This window comes from Diabrotica virgifera, chromosome 7 (genome assembly GCF_917563875.1).
Source record: "Diabrotica virgifera virgifera chromosome 7, PGI_DIABVI_V3a".
NCBI classification, from domain to species: Eukaryota; Metazoa; Arthropoda; class Insecta; order Coleoptera; family Chrysomelidae; genus Diabrotica; species Diabrotica virgifera.
In genome coordinates, this window is record NC_065449.1 from 4,278,962 (window position 1) to 4,301,423 (window position 22,462).

Genomic DNA, 22,462 nt, shown 5'->3' on the forward strand with positions numbered 1-22,462 from the left:
ATAACTTTTCTGTCTTTAACTTTTAAGTATTTTTGACATTGGATTATTAAACTCTGAAGTATTCTAGTACTAAAAAGTACTCTTGCTTTAAGTCGGTGTAAATTTACCGTTTTCTAGAAAAATCGATTTGAAAATTTTTTGTTTTTTGAATTTAAAAAAAAAATCAAAGAAAAACTATTTAGAAAAACGACAACTATTACAACTGGTTATCAATTGTGAATTTCTAGTAACGGTCACAGGCATCCGTTATGGGTAGGTCAACGGTTATTTTATCGCTTTATTGTATACAATATTAAAAAAAAACAGTCTCACATAAGTACCCAACTAATGACAAATGACATCAAAAACAGCGTTGCTTGCCACAAGAGCATTGGATACTCGGATTTACACCCGAGCCAGAAGTCAATTAAGGATTTCTCTTTAAAACCGCCTCGCATAGAATTGTCTTCTCTTAGATCGATGAATATTATTTGTAATTCCAACTCCAACTCATCTGGTGCGGTTCCTGCAAAAGGATTTCGGATCCAGTCAAGATCTTGAAGAGGATCTAAGTGAATAATTATATCAGCAATCACATCTGGTATTGGAGACATTTCGTTTTTTTTTTCAAAAAATGATGACAGACTAGGAAATGCAGAGGCATTATTTCCCTGTATTTGAGAACATAAAAGAATCAACTTTTTTTCTGAAAGGAGTTTATTTTCTCACTAGCTGTGTTTGCTCCCTGAAAACCCATGTTCAACGAATTGAGTCTGTCAAAATTGTCAGCTAGATGTAGACGCCAATCTCGACAATCATTCTTCATCATATAACAAGTTTTTCATGTCATTATTTTTTTCACTTAAAAGCATTCAAACTTCTGACGCCAGTTCGAGGCGACGAGTGAAAATGTTCCCTCGAGATAACCATGTCACTTCTATATGCAACAGATGAGTTTTGAACTTGCCACTTACATCTTCACACATCTAAGTATATCACGAAACGGAGATAATATTTTCCAGCATACCTTTAGCAACAATTTTTTCTCGATGTATGTGAATGTGTACTTCGGCATTCAGGAGCAACTAGCCCTGTCAATTTTTTTGACATAGCTTTTGCTCCATCTGTACATAAACCAATACACTTTGACCAAGGAACGCCTATTTTGATCACGTACTCATTTATTGTATTAAAAATGAGTTCCGCTGTAGTGTTTGATTCAAGTGATTTGCAGAACAAAAACTCTTCTATAACTTCTTCATGAATATCAAACCGTACAAATACGAGTAGCTGCCTAGCAGCGTAATCGCTTATTTCACCCACGCGACGCGTACCACCTGAAATCTTCCCGCGTACCACCTGTGGTACGCGTACCACCGTTTGGGAACCCCTGACTTAGATAATAAGTTAAGTAGACGAACAACATGGTTTTCGTATCTGGAAGATCGTGTATAGATGCAATATTTTTGTCATGAATTACTGAGAAATCACTAGAATATAATAGATTTCCGTGTCTGATTTTGAAGAAAGCATTTGACAGAGTGAGACTCAAAGATGTCATCCATCTTCTGTATAATAGAAAAGTTCCCCTAAAAATTATTGAAAACTTCTACCAAAAAAACTAAATAAAAGTCAGAATAGATGCAGAACTTACAGAACCCATAGACATAGGTAGCAGAATAAGACAGTGGACTCATCGAGCCCTATATTCTTCAATGTAATCATGGATGAAATCTTCAAAAGTATCAACAAAGGAAGAGGATATAGAATGTGAAACACAGAAGTAAAAATACTCTATTACGCTTCCTATGAAGACGACTCAATATTGATAGCCCAAGATTATGTAAGATAGTCTGTAAAGAGTAGTCCACAGTTTTAACATAAGAGCAAAAGAATTTAACATAAGAATCTTAACTCAAAAAACTAAAATAGTAGTAATGAGCAAAACCAATCAGATGTAAAATAGAAATTGATAGCAGCAGTGTTGAACAAGTAATGGAAGTAAAATAAGACGAAGTAGTGTTCAATCCTAATAGTAAATAAATATTGAAAATATTAAAAATATTACTAAAAGATTTTTAAATTGAAAACTTATTGGTACACTTTCCTGGTGACACCTCCAAGAATTCTACAATTTGCAAGTCAAATGGATGCTGCAGTGAAGACGAGAGGGAAGGAATTCTACACTATGCAATTCACATCCCCCGTCTGCAGCTGGTACTGCAGACGGGGGATGTGAATTTCATAGTGTAGAATTCCAAGACATTCAAAGAAAATATAACGTACAGTGTTATACAGAATACTAAATAGAAAAAAAAAAAAAAGAATGGAACAAGCTCATAAGCAGAATAGGGGAGGCCCGTGTGGACTAAATAGCAAGAGATAAATCAACAATCGGCAGAAGAAATATTTGACAGCGCAAAATATGGAGTAACAGCCTTTCATATAGGCATCAATCTTTCAATGAACAAGCAAAATTGCTTATAAAGTGGAGGAAGAAGAAGCATTTTAAATTTTTAATCTTTGTGTCTCAGAAAGTACAAGAATTTGGGATTTGGGAAAGTTTTAAAGGATTGTAGACTTATATAAAAATTCGCTATCAAGTGACGTCACTTCGAGAAAGCGGATTCTAGTTCAAATAGAGAAACAATTGGTAGAATTCGTTGGTTTTAATTTAGGATAAGCTAGTTTTGACTAACATTTTGCTGCTTGCTATTGCTTATTGTTAATTAACATTTATTATGACTGTAAATTATAATCTATGCACTACTAATCTTTATTTAAATTAAAATACGAGTGAAATAATACACCTACTCATATATTTTTTTGTAAATTCACCATTTGTTTGCCTTGTGTATGTTTTATTAATTTTATATTTTGGATTATGCTGTAACTAGTCTACTAGTATCAAAATTGAATTTATTTTTTTTTGAAATGATCTCTATGGTATAATAAACGGGTTCGTTTTAATATACAATACCACAAGCTTGGAATATAAAACACCATAGGATTTTTATGGTGTATGATATACACGAAAACTCTTAAGATTTCAATCATATAATAATATTCAATAACTTTTATTCAATAGCGTGCTAAGTATAATTTTGAAAATCGACTTCTTCCTCAGCTATTCCCTTATCAGGGGTCGTTGTTCCTTAGGCTTCTTCGCTTTTTCACCTAAACATTTCTTTTGTAAGTCCTCTGCCATACAGTACTTTCATTTTCTCCTAGATTTTCCTTTACCTCTCTTTCCATTAACTTCTAACAACTCTATCCTTTGTCATACATAGTTTTTATTTCCACGTCTGACGTGACCAAACCATTGCAGTCTTTGTTCTTGAATCTTTTTTGAGACTGTAGTCACCCCTGCTCTTTCCCTAATCAAGTCTATCCTGATCCTGTCCCGTCTAGTCTTACCCAACATCTACCGTAACATTTTTCCCCGAGTGTTAGATCACAGAGTACCCCGCTCATTCTTTTCCAGTTAAACCAACCAGTATATATCCTGCTGTGGCCAATCTCTAGATCTAGTGTTCCTTTTCAGTTATGTATAGACTAAAGAACATAATATACCAAAACACAACAGCCAGTGTCAGAGTCAAACCCAGAAATTCCCGATAAAACGTGGAGTACGTCAGGGGGACACAATATCGCCGAGATTGTTCACTACGCTTTTGGAATGTATATGTAAAAGGGCAAAACTGAACGATAAGGGCATAAACATTGACGGAGAAAATCTTATCCGTCTGAGGTTTGCAGATGATATTGTACTAATAGCTAATAGGATAGATGAGGCCAAGGAAATTTAAATCAGCTCGACCTTTCCTCGCTAGAAGGGCGATTGAAAATAAATATATCTAAAACCCAGATGATGACTAATCTTGAGCTTATCCGTCGTATAAGACTGATTTGTTCAGCAAACTGAACCATATTTTAAAATCGTCTGACATACCAATATGCCTCTAATCATAAAGTAAAAAACCTTAAATCAGTGTGTTTTGCTAGTGTTGACTTACGGAGCAGAAACATTGACCATGACAAGGAGAACAGTGCAAAAGATCCGTGTATCTCAAAAGGCGATGAAGTGAGCTATGTTGGGCATTTTACTACGAGACAAAATCCCAAACCGCCAGCTATGACAAAAATCAGGAGTGGCTATGCAGTAGAGAGAGTAGCAACACTGAAATGGAACTGGGTAGGTCACATGGTTCGAATCACAAATAACAGATGGACAAAGCGGATACTGGAATGGATACCAAGAGATGGATGCCTACTGAAGCAGAGGTCACCCCCCAACACGTTGGATTGATGATAAGTTGTCATAGGAATTGGATGCAAAAGGCACAAGATCGAAATGATGAAAATTATGAGGGAGATCTATGTTCAGCAGTGAACTAAAGTATTTCAATTCTCGTACGGGTCCTGGTTTTTCACCAAGCAATTCGACGTTCCCAATCATTTCTGCTATTCCTTAAGTCTTTCTCTTCCATAGCCCTTCTCCAAACTTCTAACTTTTCCATTACTTCTAAACCATTTACCATAACTATGTATTTTCCACTAAGTAATTCCACTAACGTTACCTCAATTAACAACTATTTAATTCCAACATGTTCAGGTAGTATTATTAATGTAAATATTTTAATTTAAAAACTGTATGTAAAACGTTTTTTTTTTTAATTTTGTATACTATAGGAAATGTCATAAATATTTTAGCAAATTACACTTTAGTCCAGCCGTACGGGATTTTACCTCTAAAAATCATACGAACAAGCTGAATATCAATTTTTGGGACCCAAAAAAAAATCCAAATAAGTTTGCTATTCCTACCCTCGGGCTTCCCCCTAAACGCCCCTTCGTACATTTCTTGTTTGAAACATTTTTCTTTGACCTACCGATTCTTGGTAAATCGATGTTTTCCGTTCCACACCCCCTAAAAGGGGTGAGTTTAGGGGAAAGTCCGGGGTTAGGAGTGGCAACTTTATTGGGGTCTCAAAATTGACATTCTCAGCAAAATTCAACTTGTTCGTATGATTTTTAAAGCTTCAGTGACATTTTCGTCTCTAGCGACTAGAGTACCTTACTACATACATAATCGAATTTACTTAACTCTAATGGTTTGTTTTAGAAATCAACAATACCCAGACCTGTGGTGCTGTAAATAATCTTAAACCTCGTGAGGCTACTACAGGGAGCATTGACGCTCTTCAATTGCAGCCTAAATATCTTCCAACTTTCGACAGAGAATACAGATCTGAACCTCGTGATTTACCAAAAAGCGAAGAACATCTGAATGTTTTAAAATCTCAACAATTTCCCTCCAGTTATTTTTCAGGAAAAAGTCCATCGAATCTGACCGAAACAGGCATTAGCTTGGCAAGCGTTCCTGCGATGGCTATAGGTATGCAACAGAAACTTGGTCCATAATAAACATCATCATCATCATTCTCTTGGCCTTGGGTCATATCAATATTAATCCTCTTTACCGACTTGTCCTGCCTAAGGGTCTTCCCCATGCCTTATTTGGTCTTCCTCTTCTCCTATTTCCAAGAACCTGTAGTTCAAGTTGACTGATATCTAGACGTTGAACATGGCCAAACCATCTTAACTTCTAATCTTTCATTTTGGCATCAATTTGTGCCACATCTGAACTTCCTCTAGTATACTCATTCCTAATCTAATCTTTCCTTATCACACCACTTATCCATCTAAGCATTCTCATTTCCGTCACATGTATTCGTTTTTTTTTCTTTTCTTTTTAACTGCCAATTATTAACTCCGTACACCATAGCCAACCTTATGGCTGTTTTATAGAATTTTCCCTTCAGTTTCATTGAAATTTTTCTCTTACACAATAAAGCACTAATTTCCTTCCATTCCATCTATCCAACCCTAATTCTTTTACATTCATCTCCATCTATTTCCCATTACTCTGTAGTACCGATCCTAGATACTTAAAACTATTACTTCTCACAATCGTTTTACCATCCAAAGATACCATATTATTTGTAGTAAGTCCATCTTTAAATGAACATTGCAAATACTCTGTCTTTGTCCTACCAAGTTTTAAACCATTTTCCTCAAGAGCTTGTTCCCACTGTTCTAGTTTCTGTTCTAAGTCGCCTATTTCCCGCCAATACCGTATCATCCGCATACATTAAGCAGCAAGGAATATTACCTTGTAGTTCCGCTGTTATCTGATCCAAAACTAATGAGAAAAAAATAAGGACCAAGCGCCGAGCCTTGGGTGCAATCCGACTTTCGCATGAAACTTATCAGTCTCTCCCATACTTGTCCTAACACTAGTAGTTACTCTCTCATACATATCTCTCACAATCTTTACATATTCACCGAGGACTCCTTTCGTGCTGAGTTCCCACGACACAATATCTCGAGGATCTCTATCATAAATATGCTTTCTCAAGATCAATGAATACCATATGAGCGTTTGTTTCTTCATTTCCGTATTTTTCCGTCAACTCGTTGATCTGCCCTGCTTAAAACCAAATTGATTATCGGATATTTCGGTTTCTTCACATATTAGTCTATTAATTAATATCTCCCATATTTTCATGGTGTGACTAAGTAGTTCTATGGTCCTGTAGTTTGTACATTTTTGCATATCTCCCTTGTTTTTCAAACAGATACTAATATACTCCTTCTTTATTCGTCTGGCATTTGGCTACAAGTTCCATAATTGTATCATTGAACTTGGTCCATAATAAACGATCTTCGAAATAAAACTCACGTAGCTCACACATTTTCCCTTCCACACCATGATAATGTGTATGCATACTTTGTTAATGTGAATAAAAATATAACATCAACTATTTTGTCACATCAAGATCCCATTTCCTATTTCCCTAATTCAAGAAAGGTCTCGAACTCATTCGTTACAAAACCAGTTGATAAAACTGAGTTGATCCAAATAATCAATAGTATCAAAAGCAAATCTTCCTCTAGTACATTATACTATGCATGAGCTCTTCAACCCATGCTTCTAAATAATAGTCAGATCAGTACCGTTTATTCCATAAAATTTCTTGTTATTTTTTTAGGCAGCAATCTTAAGTGGTTCCTTCATATCGATTCGTTAAGTAAGAAATTATACTAAATTTACAATCAAGATGCAGTAGAAATAAACAAATCAAGACACGTTGAATGCTACTAGGAGCACTTCCGAATCATAATTTTCAATGTTAAATCTAATTGTGTTACATTGTAAATCCCAAATCATGATTTCCAAAGTTTATACATTGTTAATTATGATTCAGGAGTGCTCCTAGTTGCATTTAACGTGTCTTGGTTTGTTTATTTCTACTGCATCTTGATTGTAAATTTAGTATAGCCTCCGCTTGCTATGTAATAAGATCTGTTTTGAAGGAAATAAGTTTGGCATCTTCCAAAATAACACATTTTTCTTTGTTCAAGTTTCATCTTCGATATGGTCTTTCTTTTTGGGGTTCTAGTACAGCTGCCCAATCCGATGTTATTTTTAAATTATAAAAAAGAGCAATAAGGTATCTGTTTGGCTTAAGAAGAAAAACACATTGCAGAAGCTACTTAAAAACTCACGGAATTTTAACACCTCTTCCTTTATACACTTTAGAAACTGTTTGCTTAATTCATAAACAAATATAAAGTAAGCCCCACGCTATTAGACACATGCGTACCTAATTTCTAAGCGTGTGCTAATCCGGCCCATTCTCACCTGTGACTTTTATGTCTGTCATGTCATATGACTGTCATAAACCTATTTCAAATAATTGTTTTTTCATACAAAAAAAAACTTTATTCAAACATCAAAAATATTACAATACTTTATAACTTTTATAACTACAATGACACCTATAAAATTTAAATACAACTGTTCATAATCTGTCAACTTTTATATTAGGTTTTAGACCAAGAGGCAGTGCTGAAAAATCTCTTTGAATTTACTAAAGCTAGATTTTTCACAGTTGATTATTGTGATTGTGTAGAGAAACATACTGCAGTCGGTCAAGCGAAACGTAGAACAGGGGTTACTGAGAGGGTATCAAATTTGCTTTCCTACGAAGGTAATTATTTCCATTTACTAAGGCTGAAAATTAGTACACACATTCTAAATTAAATATAAATAAAAGTTATTATATTCGGTCATATGTATGACGTGACAGAGCCGGTCGGTCGGCCCCAATAGTCGATTGACTAAATAAAGCATTTTGGCTCGTAATTTTTTCGTCCAGCATGGATTTACTTGAAATTTTCAAAGAAGGTAGGGAATAGTCCAAGGATCATTTTACATATCATGCCGCTATCATACGCTAAAACCTTGGGGGTGGTTGCCACCCGTCTTCGTAAAACTAATATTTTTCGAGTTATTCGCGCTTGAAAATAACAGTTTTTCGACGAACAAATCGACTTTTTTAGAGGGTTTTTTGAGAATACTTCGAAAAATATGCGTTTAATAAAAAAACTGTAGATATCGAAATTGTAACTTTTAGTAACACAAACCAAATTGTTTTCCTATAATATCTTTAAGACCAATACAAACCGAGATACGGCATGTTAAAGATAGCTTTTTTCGTCAAATGCAGAATTTGAAATATTCAAAGCCAAATAATGGGAAAAATTTGCATTTTTTGAGGAAAATTTAAATAATCTTTTTCAAGCATACAATTAGACCTCTCAAAAAATAATAAAAAGTTTCTAGCATGAAAATTAAGCGACTTACAAAAAAATGTCCGTACCTGCCTTTCTCTACGAACAGATCAGTGAAAACAACCCCCTAACTACCTTCCTAATTCAAAATTGGTCTTCACCTTTCTGCAGTTCCTTTTATATTTATATTATCAATACACTCAAGAAGTTTGACCTATTTAAAATGACTAACATTGGACAAATTGGAGTTTAAAAAAATAGATTTTTTGCAGTTTGGTATTTTTCACCCTTTACTTCAAAATATCTCCGAAAATACTGAAGATATGAACAAATTATATACTACTAAATTGTATCTTTTTTAATGACTAAAATTACCCTTTGCATATATTTTCATTACAGTGAATAGTTATCCAGGTATAGCTGTTTAAACCCTCTATTTACCAGCAAACACCCTCTTATTCGAGCCCTTTAAACCCGCCCCAATTAAAATCTAAGGCATGTTACGGAATTTAATTTACAAAGTCTTATAGCTCTTTAAAAATCCTATAAAATCATTTTTAAGGGGTCTCATTACTGAGAAGGTATCAAAGGTGCTTCCCTACGGAGGTAATTAAATCCATTTACTAAGGCTGAAAATCAGTACACAGTGAGATATAATATTTTTCCAAAATTAGGCATTTTAAATAGGTCAAACTCCTTGAGTGTATTGATAATATAAATATAAAAGGAACTACAGAAAGGTGAAGACCAATTTTAGATTAGGAAGGTAATTAGGGGGTTGTTTTCACTGATTTTTTCGTAGAGAAAAGCAGGTACCGACATTTTCTTGATTATAAGTCGCTTAATTTTCATGCTAGAAACTTTTTATTATTTTTTTGAAAGGTCTAATTGTATACTTGAAAAAAGAATATTTAAGTTTTTCTCAAAAAATGCAAATTTTTCCCATTATTTGGCTTTGACTATTCAAATTATGCATTTGACGAAAAAAGCTAACCTTTAACATGCCCTATCTCGGTTTGTATTGGTCTTATAAATATTATTGGAAAAGAATTTGGTTTATGTTACTAATAGATACAATTTTAATATTTACAGTTTTTTGATTACATGCTTATTTTTCGAGTTATTCTCAAAAAACTCTCTAAAAAAGTCGATTTTTTCGTCGAAAAACTGTTATTTTCAAGCGCGAATAACTCGAAAAATATTAGTTTTACGAAGAAAATGTAAAAAACATTTTTTTCTTAGAATTACTTTTTCCATCGAACTATATGGTTAAATGTAATAAAAAATTCCCACCCCCGAGGTGGGGTGGCAACCACCCCAAGGTTTTAGCGTATGATAGCGGCATGATATAGAAAATGATCCTTGGACTATTCTCTATCTTCTGTGAAAATTTCAAGTAAATCCATGCTGGACAAAAAAATTGCGAGCCAAAATGCTTCATTTCCTCAATCGACTATTGGGGCCGACCGACCGGCTCTGTCCCGTCATACAGCTGACCGTCTATAATAACTTTTGTTTATATTTAATTTAGAATATGTGTACTGATTTTCAGCCTTAGTAAATGGAAATAATTACAAACTGTCGAAACCCAAAAGACTTCATCTTTAAACAAATAAATGTTTAAAAATAATAAAATCTTTGGATTTCTTGGTTCGGAAACAGATTCTCTCTTATACCTATTCCCCATCCTTCTAAAAATTGCAAGGAAAAGGGTGATGAATGTAGAGACATGGGGAGTCTACATAGTTGCACTCCACAACATATCAATTCACCGAGGTAAAGATCAACAAATCTGCTTCTTAGTACTCGATACGTGAGTAAAACCGTGGGTAGATAAAATTACCGTGGTAAAATTACCGGTATTAACCGTGGGGAAACAATTACCTTCGTAGAAAAGCAACTTTGATATCCTCTCAGTAACCCCTGTTCTACGTTTCGCTTGACCGACCGCAGTATGTTTCTCTAGACACTTACAGTAATCAACTGTGAAAAAGTAAGTAAATTTTAAAGTTAAACTTTAGTAAATTCAAATAGATTTTTCAGCGCTGCCTCTCCGTCTCTTTCTATACATTTTCTGTGACGTTCTAGACGTCACTAGTTATAAAAGTAAATAATGCAACAAGTGAAGAATCCGGGACTGTATTACCTTAATGTACCCGTGTGTCTAGTAGCGTGGCGGTTATCGTATGTTTTAAGTTCTAAAATATTTAGTGACAATAAAACATATTTCTAGGTAGTTCAACAGAGGTGCTCGTCAGCATTGTAGAAAGTCAAGTTAATATACGAAGAAATTCTGTCATGAACGATTCAGCTCCTAGAGTAACCGAAAAGTATTCTCCAGATTTTGAAAATGTCAAGTCTCCTAGTACAGAATTTACCACGTCCACTGTACAGTCCTCACCGATGGAGGATACGAGGAGTAGGGAACATAGGGATAGTGTCAAATATTGTGATAAGAATGATGAAGATGATATTGAATCCTATACTGTGTGAATTGTTTTTTCTTCTTCTGTGATTTTGTAAGCAGTTGGGATAGGGTTTGTTTAATGATGTATTATGAATGAATGATATTGAATTTGGTAATACTGGTTTTATAAAATATTTCACCTAAATGTTAAATAGCTGTTTAAATTTATTTAAATCTTAATTTCATGTTTATGTTCTATTTAAACAAAAAACAGAAAGCTCGAAACGGAAGTGGAAGATCAAGTGAATAGAGCAAACAAAGCCGCAGGTTGCCCGAATAGCACAACATGGAGAAATAAAAATATTGGAAAAGAAATGAAAGACAAAATTTACAAAACAGTTATCAGACCAATAATGACATACGCTGCAGAAACATGTACTGACACAGAGAGGACAAAAGATTGCTCGAAACAGCGGAGATGAAAACCCTTCGAAAAATCGATGGTAAGATACTATGGCACAGAGCTAGCAGTACAGATATACGACGGAGATAATTAATAACTGAGTAATAAACAGAGAAGTAGAATGGAATGATCACATAAGGAGAATGACAAAAAATAGTAGTAAGGACAGCGAGAGACGGTTTCCCAATAGGAAGACGATCAGTGGAAAGACCAGGAAAAGGATTTAATGAAAACTTACTATTTAACAAAAGAAAATTGAGTAAAATTTTTATGGGAAATTGAAATCTAAACTTGTTCCATATCTACATGTACTTAAACTTACATATCCTAGCTGTAACAAATTAAACAATAATTGCTCGTGGAAAAAATTAGTGCAATTTTTGTTGAGAGAAAGAGAGAGAGAGAGTGAGAGAGAGAGAGGGAGAGAGAGAGAGAGAGAGAAAGAGAGAGAGAGAAAGAGAAAGAGAGAGAGAGAGAGAGAGAGAGAGAGAGAGAGAGAGAGAGAGAGAGAGAAAGAGAGAGAGAGAGAGAAAGAGAGAGAAAGAGAGAGAGAGAGAAAGAGAAAGAGAAAGAGAGAGAGAGAGAGAGAGAGAGAGAGAGAGAGAGAGAGAGAGAGACAGACAGACAGACAGAAAGAGGGAAGGCTATACACATGGCTTCAGTTTTCTTAATGTTGCCTTCGAGACTCTATTTGTTATATTCTTTTATTATCGTCCGTATCATGTAACTCAAGTCGTCATAATCCTGAGAAATCAGAATTTGATCATCAAGGAAACATAAAGTGTATGGTGTTATCTCGTCATTGAGAGAGATTCCCATGCCATTACATTTTCTTTTCCACATCTTGCGTGCTTCTTCCAGATAAATTGTGAAAAGGGTAGGCGCACTACAGCAACCCTTTTAATTTCAAGTCATAGTAAATGTAATACCGTAAAGTGAGGCTACTTTGTGACACTTTTTTAGGTTTTGTGATGATATTGTAAAATAGGACATACACTTTCGGTTTATTATAATTTTAAAAATATCACCTGAAAGCTCAATTTTTCCTCTATGTTCAGTGACACCTATAATGCGCTGTTATATGTTATAGAAATCAAGAAAATGTCAAAAAATGTTGTCACAAAGTCGTCCCATGCTTGGGGGTTTCTTTGTGACACGTAAGTTTTTCTGCGATATTTATATGGAATACGAACTGTGGCACAAAGAAACACACGTACATTTTTTACAAACAAAATTTTAATGTTAAATGGAGGTAACATATTGTGTTAAAATATAAATTTACTTTGGTAGAAATATCTTCTAAAAATTCTTCTTCAAAAGTCAAAGTTTTCACGCCGACCTAAAATTACCTTTTTTGACGATGATCAAATCAACTGTCATGATGAGCGAAGTTGCACTAGGAATTTTGGTTATTGTTCCCTAGATAGTGCACATAGTCTACTATTGAAATAAAACATTTTAATTATTCCAGCATTTCTAATGCCTCGGCCAAGTTAATAAGTTTAACTTTAGAGGCCACTGTCACAAAGTAACCATATCTGTCACAAAGTAGCCTCAATTTACGGTACAGTACTTTACGCTTCTGTTTCTACATTTTATAAATTTCCATTTAAAATACAAAAAAAAATCTAATTATCCACGAGCAATTATTGATACATTATCTGACGATTATACACTTTTTAGAATACATTGTAGTACACCTTTATACCATTTTGAAGCACTATCCTTACAGGGTAAATAAAACATTTGTACTCCAGAACCAATATGTCAATCGTTAAAATTTTTTCCTTGTATTATAATAGAAAATAAAGAAATAGATTATTTTATGTACTATGTAGGCTTCTTATTACCTTGCATATTTTTTACCTACTAAACTAGCAACAGATTGGATATCGGAAAGAGATAAAAAGGAAAAAAAATGTGATAATTCAAGGAATGCCAATCAACACTGGCGATAGAAACATATTTAAAGAACACATAAACAAATGTTTGAAAAAAGAGAAGGATGTGAAGGTAAAGATAGGAGAGGCAATAAAACTAGGTAACAAAACTTGCTTGGTTAAATTAAAGAAGAGACACGAAAAAGAAATGATGGTCATGGAATAAAACCAAACTAAATCACATAAAAGATTTTACATAAATAATCATATACCAAAGGAGGAACTACATATTCAGGGTATCTTAAGACAAATAAAGTTAAATAAACTAATACTATCGCAAAGTGAGGAAATAGAATAGAGACAGAAACCAACTGGAAGGAAGTTTACCTGACAAATAAAAAATCTGAGAAGCAATAAAGTGGACCCTGATAAAAGAGATAATGGATCTGTGGAGACGGAAATGTGCGATAACAAAAGGAAAACAAGACAGAGAAAGTAAAACAATACATAAATATACACAAGAAATACCATACATTGATACATAAAATGGAAGAACATTATACTAAATAAGCAAGCTGACAAAAGTGTATCTAGAAATAATAAACAAATGTAACGCAGAAATTATGAGATTAAGCGAAACACGTTAAAATAGCCGTGTAAAATCCACGAAGAAGATTGAAAGGGAATGAATGCCCAGCAAATATAAATAATGTAAACGATAAACATGAAAAAGGTGTTGCAATAATGATGTTAAAATAGAAAAAAAATCTTTATTGAAATGGCAGATATCATGGAACCAGATTTAAGGCAAAATACTACAACATATTAGTAATTAACGTTTATGTTTCCACGAACGAACGTAAGACGGAAGAAAAGCAAGATTTCTATGAGCAACTTCTACAAGCAACTTACGACAGTATAAATAATAAATAATGTAAGAGAGATATAATCATATTAATGGGAGGCATGACTGCCAAAGTAGGGAATGGTAGGGAATATTACAGGCGTATATCAGTTATGGGAAAGGTATGATTAGAAGAAATATCTGATAATGGATGTCGACTAATACGGTTTTATGGACAAATGGAAATATGGAAATTATAACAGGTAGAAACAGATTCAATCACAAAAATATACACAAGAAAATGAGGAATTTTCCAGGAGAACGATACAGAAATCAAATCTACCATATACTGATGTAGTCAAATTGGGAAAGCTGGTTACAAGATGTTTGGAGCCTACGAGCAGCAAATGTGAAATCAGGCTACCCGCTATTCAGGTCCAAAATAAATACGAAATTATCCATAGACAAAAACCGAAAGGCAAACAGAAGAAGAAGGCTTAATATTGAAGTACTTTCTTAAACAAGAAAAAACAAGAAGGCAACCAATAAATAGCCAACAATAATAGAAGAAACAAGATAAAATAAGAACAGCATCGTCTAAATTATTGAGGACACACAGCAAAAAATAAGATGAAATTAGAATGGAAAAGAGGGAAAACATAAAATAGATAACTCGAGACACAGTACAACTAACAGAAGACAGAAAAAAATCAAAGAACAAGAGGAAGTAATTGAAGAATCAAAAGCGCTAAAAATATAAAATTAAAAAAAAAATAACTGTTAAAACGGAAGCTAGGAAAACTTAAGGAATTACGTAAGTAAATGATATGCTGAAAATGTCAGAAAGCCAGAAACGACCTGAAAACATAATACACTATCATACACTATCATATAAACACATTGAAGATTACCGAATAAGAAAATAATATAATTAAAGCAAAACATGAAATACTACAACGATGAAAAGAAAATTAAATATAGGAGACAAACGTTGGTACAGATGATATTACCAAAGAAGAAATAAAAAATACACTGAAAAACCTAAAAAATGGCGAAGCTTCTGGACGTTACAACTAGTCCTGTCGCCAGGGGGGTACAACGGCCTCCTTAATTCAGATGGATTTACCCAAGTTTTTTTATGTATTTTGACCCGTAGAACACATATTTTTTGGGTAACAGTCGATCCGGATGTCGATAAGATTGTTATAAACAAAGAACTTGAGGAATTACATAACAGCGATTTTTCGCAAAACAAAACATTTTTTTGTATTTTTTGGGCGATTCTCAGCTAAAAATGGTCTTACAAGTTTTTTCGTAGGATGCATAGTTTTCGAGATAAACGTGGTTGAACTTTCAAAAGATCGAAAAAGTACAATTTTGAACCCGAATAACTTTTGATTAAAAAATAAAATAGCAATTCTGTTTACTGAATTTGAAAGTTCAAGTCAAATTCTATCGGTTTTGATTATTTGCATTGCTAAAAATTAAGTTTTTATTTGTTAAACAAAGCCATAAACACATATTGTTTCCCGTGCCCAATGCATGCGTTTTAATATACGTAATCTACGTAGAAATTGTATGTATGCGCGCCTACTTGTTGGATTTCAAATGAGAAATGCATTGAAAACATCATTCAATCACTACGTGTTTATAGCTTTGTTTAACAATAAACAAATTAATTTTCAGCAATGAAAGTAATCAAAACCGATAGAATTTGGCTTGAACTTTCAAATTCGATAAGCAGCATTGCTATTTTATTTTTCAAACAAAAGTTATTCGGGTTCAAAAATTGCAATTTTTAGATTTTTTGAAAGTTAAACCGCGTTTATGTCGAAAACTATGCATCCTACGAAAAAACTTGTAAAACATTTTTTGTTAAAATGAATCAAAAACTACAAAAAATTGTTTTGTTTTGCCAAAAATCGCTGTTATGTGATTCCTCAAGTTCTTTGTATATAACAATCTTATCGACATCCGGATCGACTGTTACCCAAAAAATTCGTGTTCTACGGGTCAAGATACATAAAAAAACTTGGGTAAGTCCATCTGAATTAAGGAGGCCGTTGTACCCCCACTGGCGACAAGACTAAACCTACCGATAGATTTAGTAAAGGCCCACGTATACGAATTAGTAGAAATGTTACATAAACTTTTAACAAACTCTTTAACAACAAGATGTGGACCGACGAGGAGCTACCAAAGGAATGAAACGAAGGTGTAATTATTAAGATACCAAAAAAGGGCGATATAAGTAAATGCGAGAATTGATGAACAATAACACTGTTAAGCGCCACATCCAAAATAATTCCTAAGATCACGTTGAACAGACTAAAGTCAGAGCTAGACAATAAACTAAGAAGATCTCAAATCACTCCACTATCAACTACATTATTTTGTACTCAAAATTATTTTATAACAAGCTAGCGAATAGCAAAGAAATATACATAATGATTATAAACTTCGAAATGGCGTTCGATAGTATAAACGGAGAGCAAATTTGGAAGATTTTGAAACTATGTTGACTACTGGTGGAATACATCAACCTGACTAGATTAATCGACAAGGAATATCCATTAAAAAAGAGTGATCTTTTTTAAAAAAGCAAATCCCTTGGTAGAATGCAGTAGGATGTGGTTACCCATACTGAAAGAGGAAGTCAATAGAAATAAAATACCACGATTAGTAAATCAATAACATATCGAGTTAGTACATATTTTATACTTTAGTATTACTTATAGCCAGGGAGGTAGTGTCAAATTTGACCGGAGCATTTTAGCATGGCTGCTTTCTTTTTATTTAGTTAGGTATTCCAAAGCTTATTAACAAATGATGTGTCAGCTGCCCCAAAACCGGGGATTTTAGACAAGAAAAGGTAAAATATGAAACTTGATGGAAAAACGCTACAACTTATGTCAAATATTTATCTACGCGACTTACAACTCTTAATAGCCTTGCTGACTTCTCTCCTAGCTTTCACTCAGGCAATCCAGGTTCAAATCCTGGCGTTGAATTTTTTTTTGTTTTTAAAATTGACATTTTATTTTGAAAAATAATTATTTTTATAATACCACGTTTGTATTATTTATACGAGACACTATAAAAAATCTGTATATCTTTTATAAATTATGCATAGAACTTGTGAAATAGAACTATGCATTTGATCATAAATATTATGATTGACCTTAATAAGCAAAGTTGTTGTAAATGAACCCCTGAAGCTTCCTGAGTTAGTACGACCAATCTAAGTGAAAAAGGGGGTTGCCCTCCCCTCCCCACTCCCTCCCGACATTTTTTTATTTCTAGGACAAACTGTTTTTTCATAATGTAATATGATGTAGAACCAAAAGGTACATACAACCCTAATTTTTCACTTTTCTATCATCAACCGCCATTTTTTAATAGCAATCTAAATATTTCCCTGTTCTCTATAATAGGTATATAAAAATGGATGTTTGTCTGTATGAGGAGCGAGTTAAATTAATACTAAATAGCTTTGTCATGAAATATATCCAGTGGTTACAGCCAATTCCTTCCAAACGGAATATATCCAATAGAAAATAGCTATCTAAAGTGTGCAAATCAATCAAAACACAATAAATTCCGCTGAATACCGCCCTTATAATAAAAATAATTATTTTTCAAAATAAAATGTCAACGCCAGGATTTGAACCCGGATTGCCTGAGTGAAAGCTAGGAGAGAAGTCAGCAAGGCTATTGAGAATTGTAATTCACGTAGATAAATATTTGACATAAGTTGATGCGTTTTTCCATCAAGTTTTATATTTTACCTTTTCTTGTCTAAAATCCCCGGTTTTGGGCGAGCTGACACATCATTTGTTAATAAGCTTTGGAATACCTAACTAAACAAGTAATTGGACTTCGTAAGTCCTAGGTTTTCACCCAAAGTAATCGAAAGTAGAACTGGAAGACGATATTTGAATTTTACGTGTAACTTTGCGTGGATTGATATACGAATTTACTAATGTTGAGTCATTCTTACTAAACTTTGACATTTGTCACCTCATTTGTGATTCTACCCGGTATAATGGCAGAGGAGTTACATTGGCGGTCCTACGGACCGACGGAAAGATTGCCCAGGTCAAATATCTCACCTTAGTACCATCCTTGGATTATCAGCTTTTATTTGACAACTCATTTGTCATTCTACCTGGTATAATGACGGAGAAGTTATATTCGCGGTCGTACGGACCGACGGAAAGACAGCCTAGGTCAAATATCTCACCTTTAGTACCATCCTTGGATTATAAGCTTTCATTTGACACCTCATTTATCATTCAAGCTGGTATAACGATGGAGGAGTTATATTCGCGGTCGGAGGGACCGACGTACAGACCGTTTAAGTTAAATATCTCACCTTTAGTACCATCCTTGGATTATCAGCTTTCATTTGACACCTCATTTGTCATTCTAGCTGCTATATTGCCGGAGGAGTTGTGGTTACGGACAGACGGACAGACGGACGTGGATAATACAAAGATTTCACATTTTTTCAAAATGGGTGAAAACAGTAAAAAGAAAGCAGCCATGCTAAAGTGCTCCGGTCAAATTTGACACTACCTCCCTGGTTATTATTGTATATTTCTGTATTATTAATATTATTTATAATTTAAACATATTAAAGTCAGAATTTGGTATTAGTTTTTTGAGAGTAAATTAAATGTAAAACCAAATACTTACGATGACGGGATAGTATCACGAAGTTTTTTCCTGCTTTTCCCTCGTGATTTACTATGGAATCTCTAACGCGAGAATTTTACTGTCATCGTTGCATTTGGTTGTCTTTTTAAAGACAGATCACATGCTATGATTTTTTTGTGACGGATATTCTTGAGTTGGGGTTGATTTCATGTAATCGAATGAACTATCTTTCAGTAAAGTCGTCCCAGGAACGCAACTCATAAATATTGGCAATATAATTTTAAAGTCTTCTACTTTAAAATGTATAATATATGTCTGAATTGCCAATATAAATGAGTCACATTAAATAAATTATTAGAAGAATATTTTACTTAGCAACAACATTTTTGTCTAATTTAGAGTATTTTGTATTTTGACAATGACGCCCGATTTGGGCGTCGAAACGTTAATAAAATTATTTTTTTCAATTTGATTGTGGCTTATTTCCCATATAAATAGTTAATCATAAAAAATGCCACAAGGAAATAGCTTGAGAACAACATGCAGATAGGAATTTGTGTACTTAGTTGACTGTTTTTTTATGTCAGATAGAACCTTGTTAACTTATCAACATTTAAAATTATCTCAGATAAAACCTTGTAACTTACGTATTTTAGCCACCTGTTAATATATGTCGGTGCTAGTATCATATTAAGGTGAAGAACATAAAATAAAACCAAGTTACATAAAAATCTCAGTTTAGACAAAAATTGCAGATAGAACCTTGTTATTCTGACGCAATGAAAAATGGTGAACGTTCACAATGTTGTAAGATAATGTAAAATGGGAAACATTTTTAATTATTACGGCGCTAAACCTTCATGAACACTTTAAACAGTTTCTTAGTTCGCCCAAAAATTTAAAAGCATAAGACTGGGCCCAAAAAATATGTTGTTAGTTATTAAACTAGTTCAACTAAACTAGGGTAGAAAGCAAGGGGTAACAGCTGTACTATGTAGCGAAAGAAAAATATGAAATAACGATAATAATGGGATATCTCAATGCAAAAGTGGGAAAAGGCAGAGTTGAAAACATCATTGGTGATAATGGACTCGGACTATGGAATGAAAGAGGCGACAGACTACTTCAGTTCTGTCAACAACAGAACGCGATTGGTTTGACTACATTGCTCAAACTACCAGCTAGCAGATTATATACGTAATCGTCACAAAATTCTGACTTTAATATGTTTAAATTATAAATAATATTAATAATACATAGATTTACAATAAGTAATACTAAAATATAAAATATGTACTAACTCGATATGTTATTGACTTACTAATCGTGGTATTTTCTTTCTATTGACTTCCTATTTCAGTATGGGTAATATAACCAGGAACGCAACTCATAAATATTGGCAATATCATTTTAAAATCTTCTACTTTAAAATGTATAATATATGTCTGCATTGCCAATATAAATGAGTCAGATTAAATAAATTATTAGAAGAATATTTTACTTAGCAACAACATTTTTGTTTAATAAGTAGTATTTTGTATTTTGACAACGACACTCGATTTGGGCGTCGAAACGCTAATAATTTTTTTTTTCAATTTATTTGTGGCTTATTTCCCATATAAATACAGTACAACCTGCCATATCCGGACCTGTCATATCCGGACCTGTCATATCCGGACCTCCCCATATCCGGACGGTTCTGCAGTTCGCATCTACCGGAAACTACCGAGAAAGTCAGTCCTGCTGTTAGAAAACGCACCCTCTTATCCCGACCCAAAAGAACTAAAAGATGGCCAAATAAAGTGTCCTTTTTGACCCCAAATGTGACATCCCTTTGTCAGCCTATGGATCAAGGTATTATAGAATCTATAAAAGGTGTTTATTACTGAAATGTATGCAGGAGAAAACGGTTTAAAGACTATAACATAAGTGGTCTTGATAACCGGATTTTTTCATATCCGGATCGGTCTGTCGCCACATTGATCCGGATATGACAGGTTTTACTGTAGTTAATCAAAAAAGAGTGAGATGCTGAATTCCGGAAAAGTTTAGCGGAAAGGTTTATTATTGGAGATGACTTCAATGCACACGCTAAAGCTGTAGAATAATTACTCCTAAGGTAGGCTTTTATTAGCTATTATATAGTTTTGAGTCGCTATCAGCTGCTAGGCAACATACAGGTCTACTGATAGAAGCAAGATCCCTGATTTAATAAACTTCTTTATGATTAGGAATATTTTAGCTAATTTCCTAGACATTGACTACTGTTGAGATTTAAATTCTGATTATTCACCCACAGTAATTACTAACCGTGAGTGGCAGACTACACAAAGCAAATAATCCTACATTAACAAACTAGTATGATAAAATTGATCCAAATAATGACATAACCCAGACATCCAAAGTGAAAGTTATCCTCCAACACCAAATTGTTCTATATGGTCCATATAATGTTCAGAAAAAGGTCACACCATTTTGAGCGTCGGGTTTGGGGGAGAAATCGGTAAATTCGTAGTTTTTTAAGTTTTTGGTCAATATTTCTAAAACTATGCGGATTAGCATGAACAACCTTCTATACAAAAATGTTCTACATTAAATTTGAAATAAATAGGGTCCTATGCATAATCCTTCTACAATGAACGGTTCCAAAGTTACGGAGGTAGTATAATATAATTGGTCCAAAAAAAGCCCCAACCCAGACATCCAAAGTAAAAGTTTTCCTCTAACACCAAATTGTTCTATATGGTCCACATATTGTTCAGTAAAAAGTTACACCATTTTGAGCGTCCGGTTTGGGGGATGATGCGGGAGAAGTCGGTAAATTAGTAGTTTTTTATGTTTTTCGTCAATATTTCTAAAACTATGCTTTAGCGTAAACAATGTTCTATACAAAAATGTTCTACATATAATTTAAAACACAAAAGATCCTATACATAATTGTTATAAAATCAACGGTTCCAGAGTTACGGAGGGTGAAATGTGGAGGTTTTCGATACTTTTTATATTATTTGGGCAATTGATGATGATTTTGGGTGGTGAGGTTGAAGTTTCTTCAAGGGCTTATCACTTACATACGTACCATCGGTCACTGAAATAGCAAATTTTATTTTCAAAACACAATCCTCTTAAAGAAAATTTCTTTCATCAGTAATAATATTATAAATTGCCCAAAAAATATAAAAAGTATCGAAAAATTTCAATTTTCACCTTCCGTAACTCTGGAACCGTTGATTTTATAACAATTATTAATTTATAGAACCTTTTTTGTTTTAAATTTTATGTAGAATATTTTTGTATAGAACATTATTTACGCTAAAGCATAGTTTTAGAAATATTGACGAAAAACGTGAAAAAACTACTAATTTAGCGACTTTCCCCCATCCCCCCCAAACCGGACGCTCAAAATGGTGTAACTTTTTACTGAAAAATATGTGGACCATATAGAACAATATGGTGTTGGAGGAACACTTTTACTTTGGATGTCTGGGCTAGGCCTTTTTTTGGACCAATTATACTATACTACCTCCGTAACTTTGGAACAGTTCATTTTAAGAGGATTATGCATAGGGCCTTTTTCATTTAAAATTCAA

General features: G+C 33.7%; 1 protein-coding gene across 5 annotated transcripts in view; it reads left to right on the plus strand.

Moving 5' to 3' along the window:
- LOC114328732 (potassium voltage-gated channel protein Shaw) overlaps window positions 1–13,322 on the plus strand; it is a 597,781-nt gene extending 584,459 nt beyond the window's left edge. For 4 of the 5 annotated variants that reach the window (XM_028277676.2, XM_028277679.2, XM_028277677.2 and 1 more), the window contains 2 exons: window positions 5,105–5,377; window positions 10,853–13,322. In XM_028277676.2, the coding sequence (XP_028133477.1) occupies window positions 5,105–5,377; window positions 10,853–11,112 (533 nt within the window). In that variant the 3' untranslated portion in view covers window positions 11,113–13,322. The remainder of the gene's footprint in view (window positions 1–5,104; window positions 5,378–10,852) is intronic. The other variant, XM_028277680.2, reaches the window with a different exon arrangement.
- The last annotated feature ends 9,140 nt before the right edge of the window (window positions 13,323–22,462 follow it).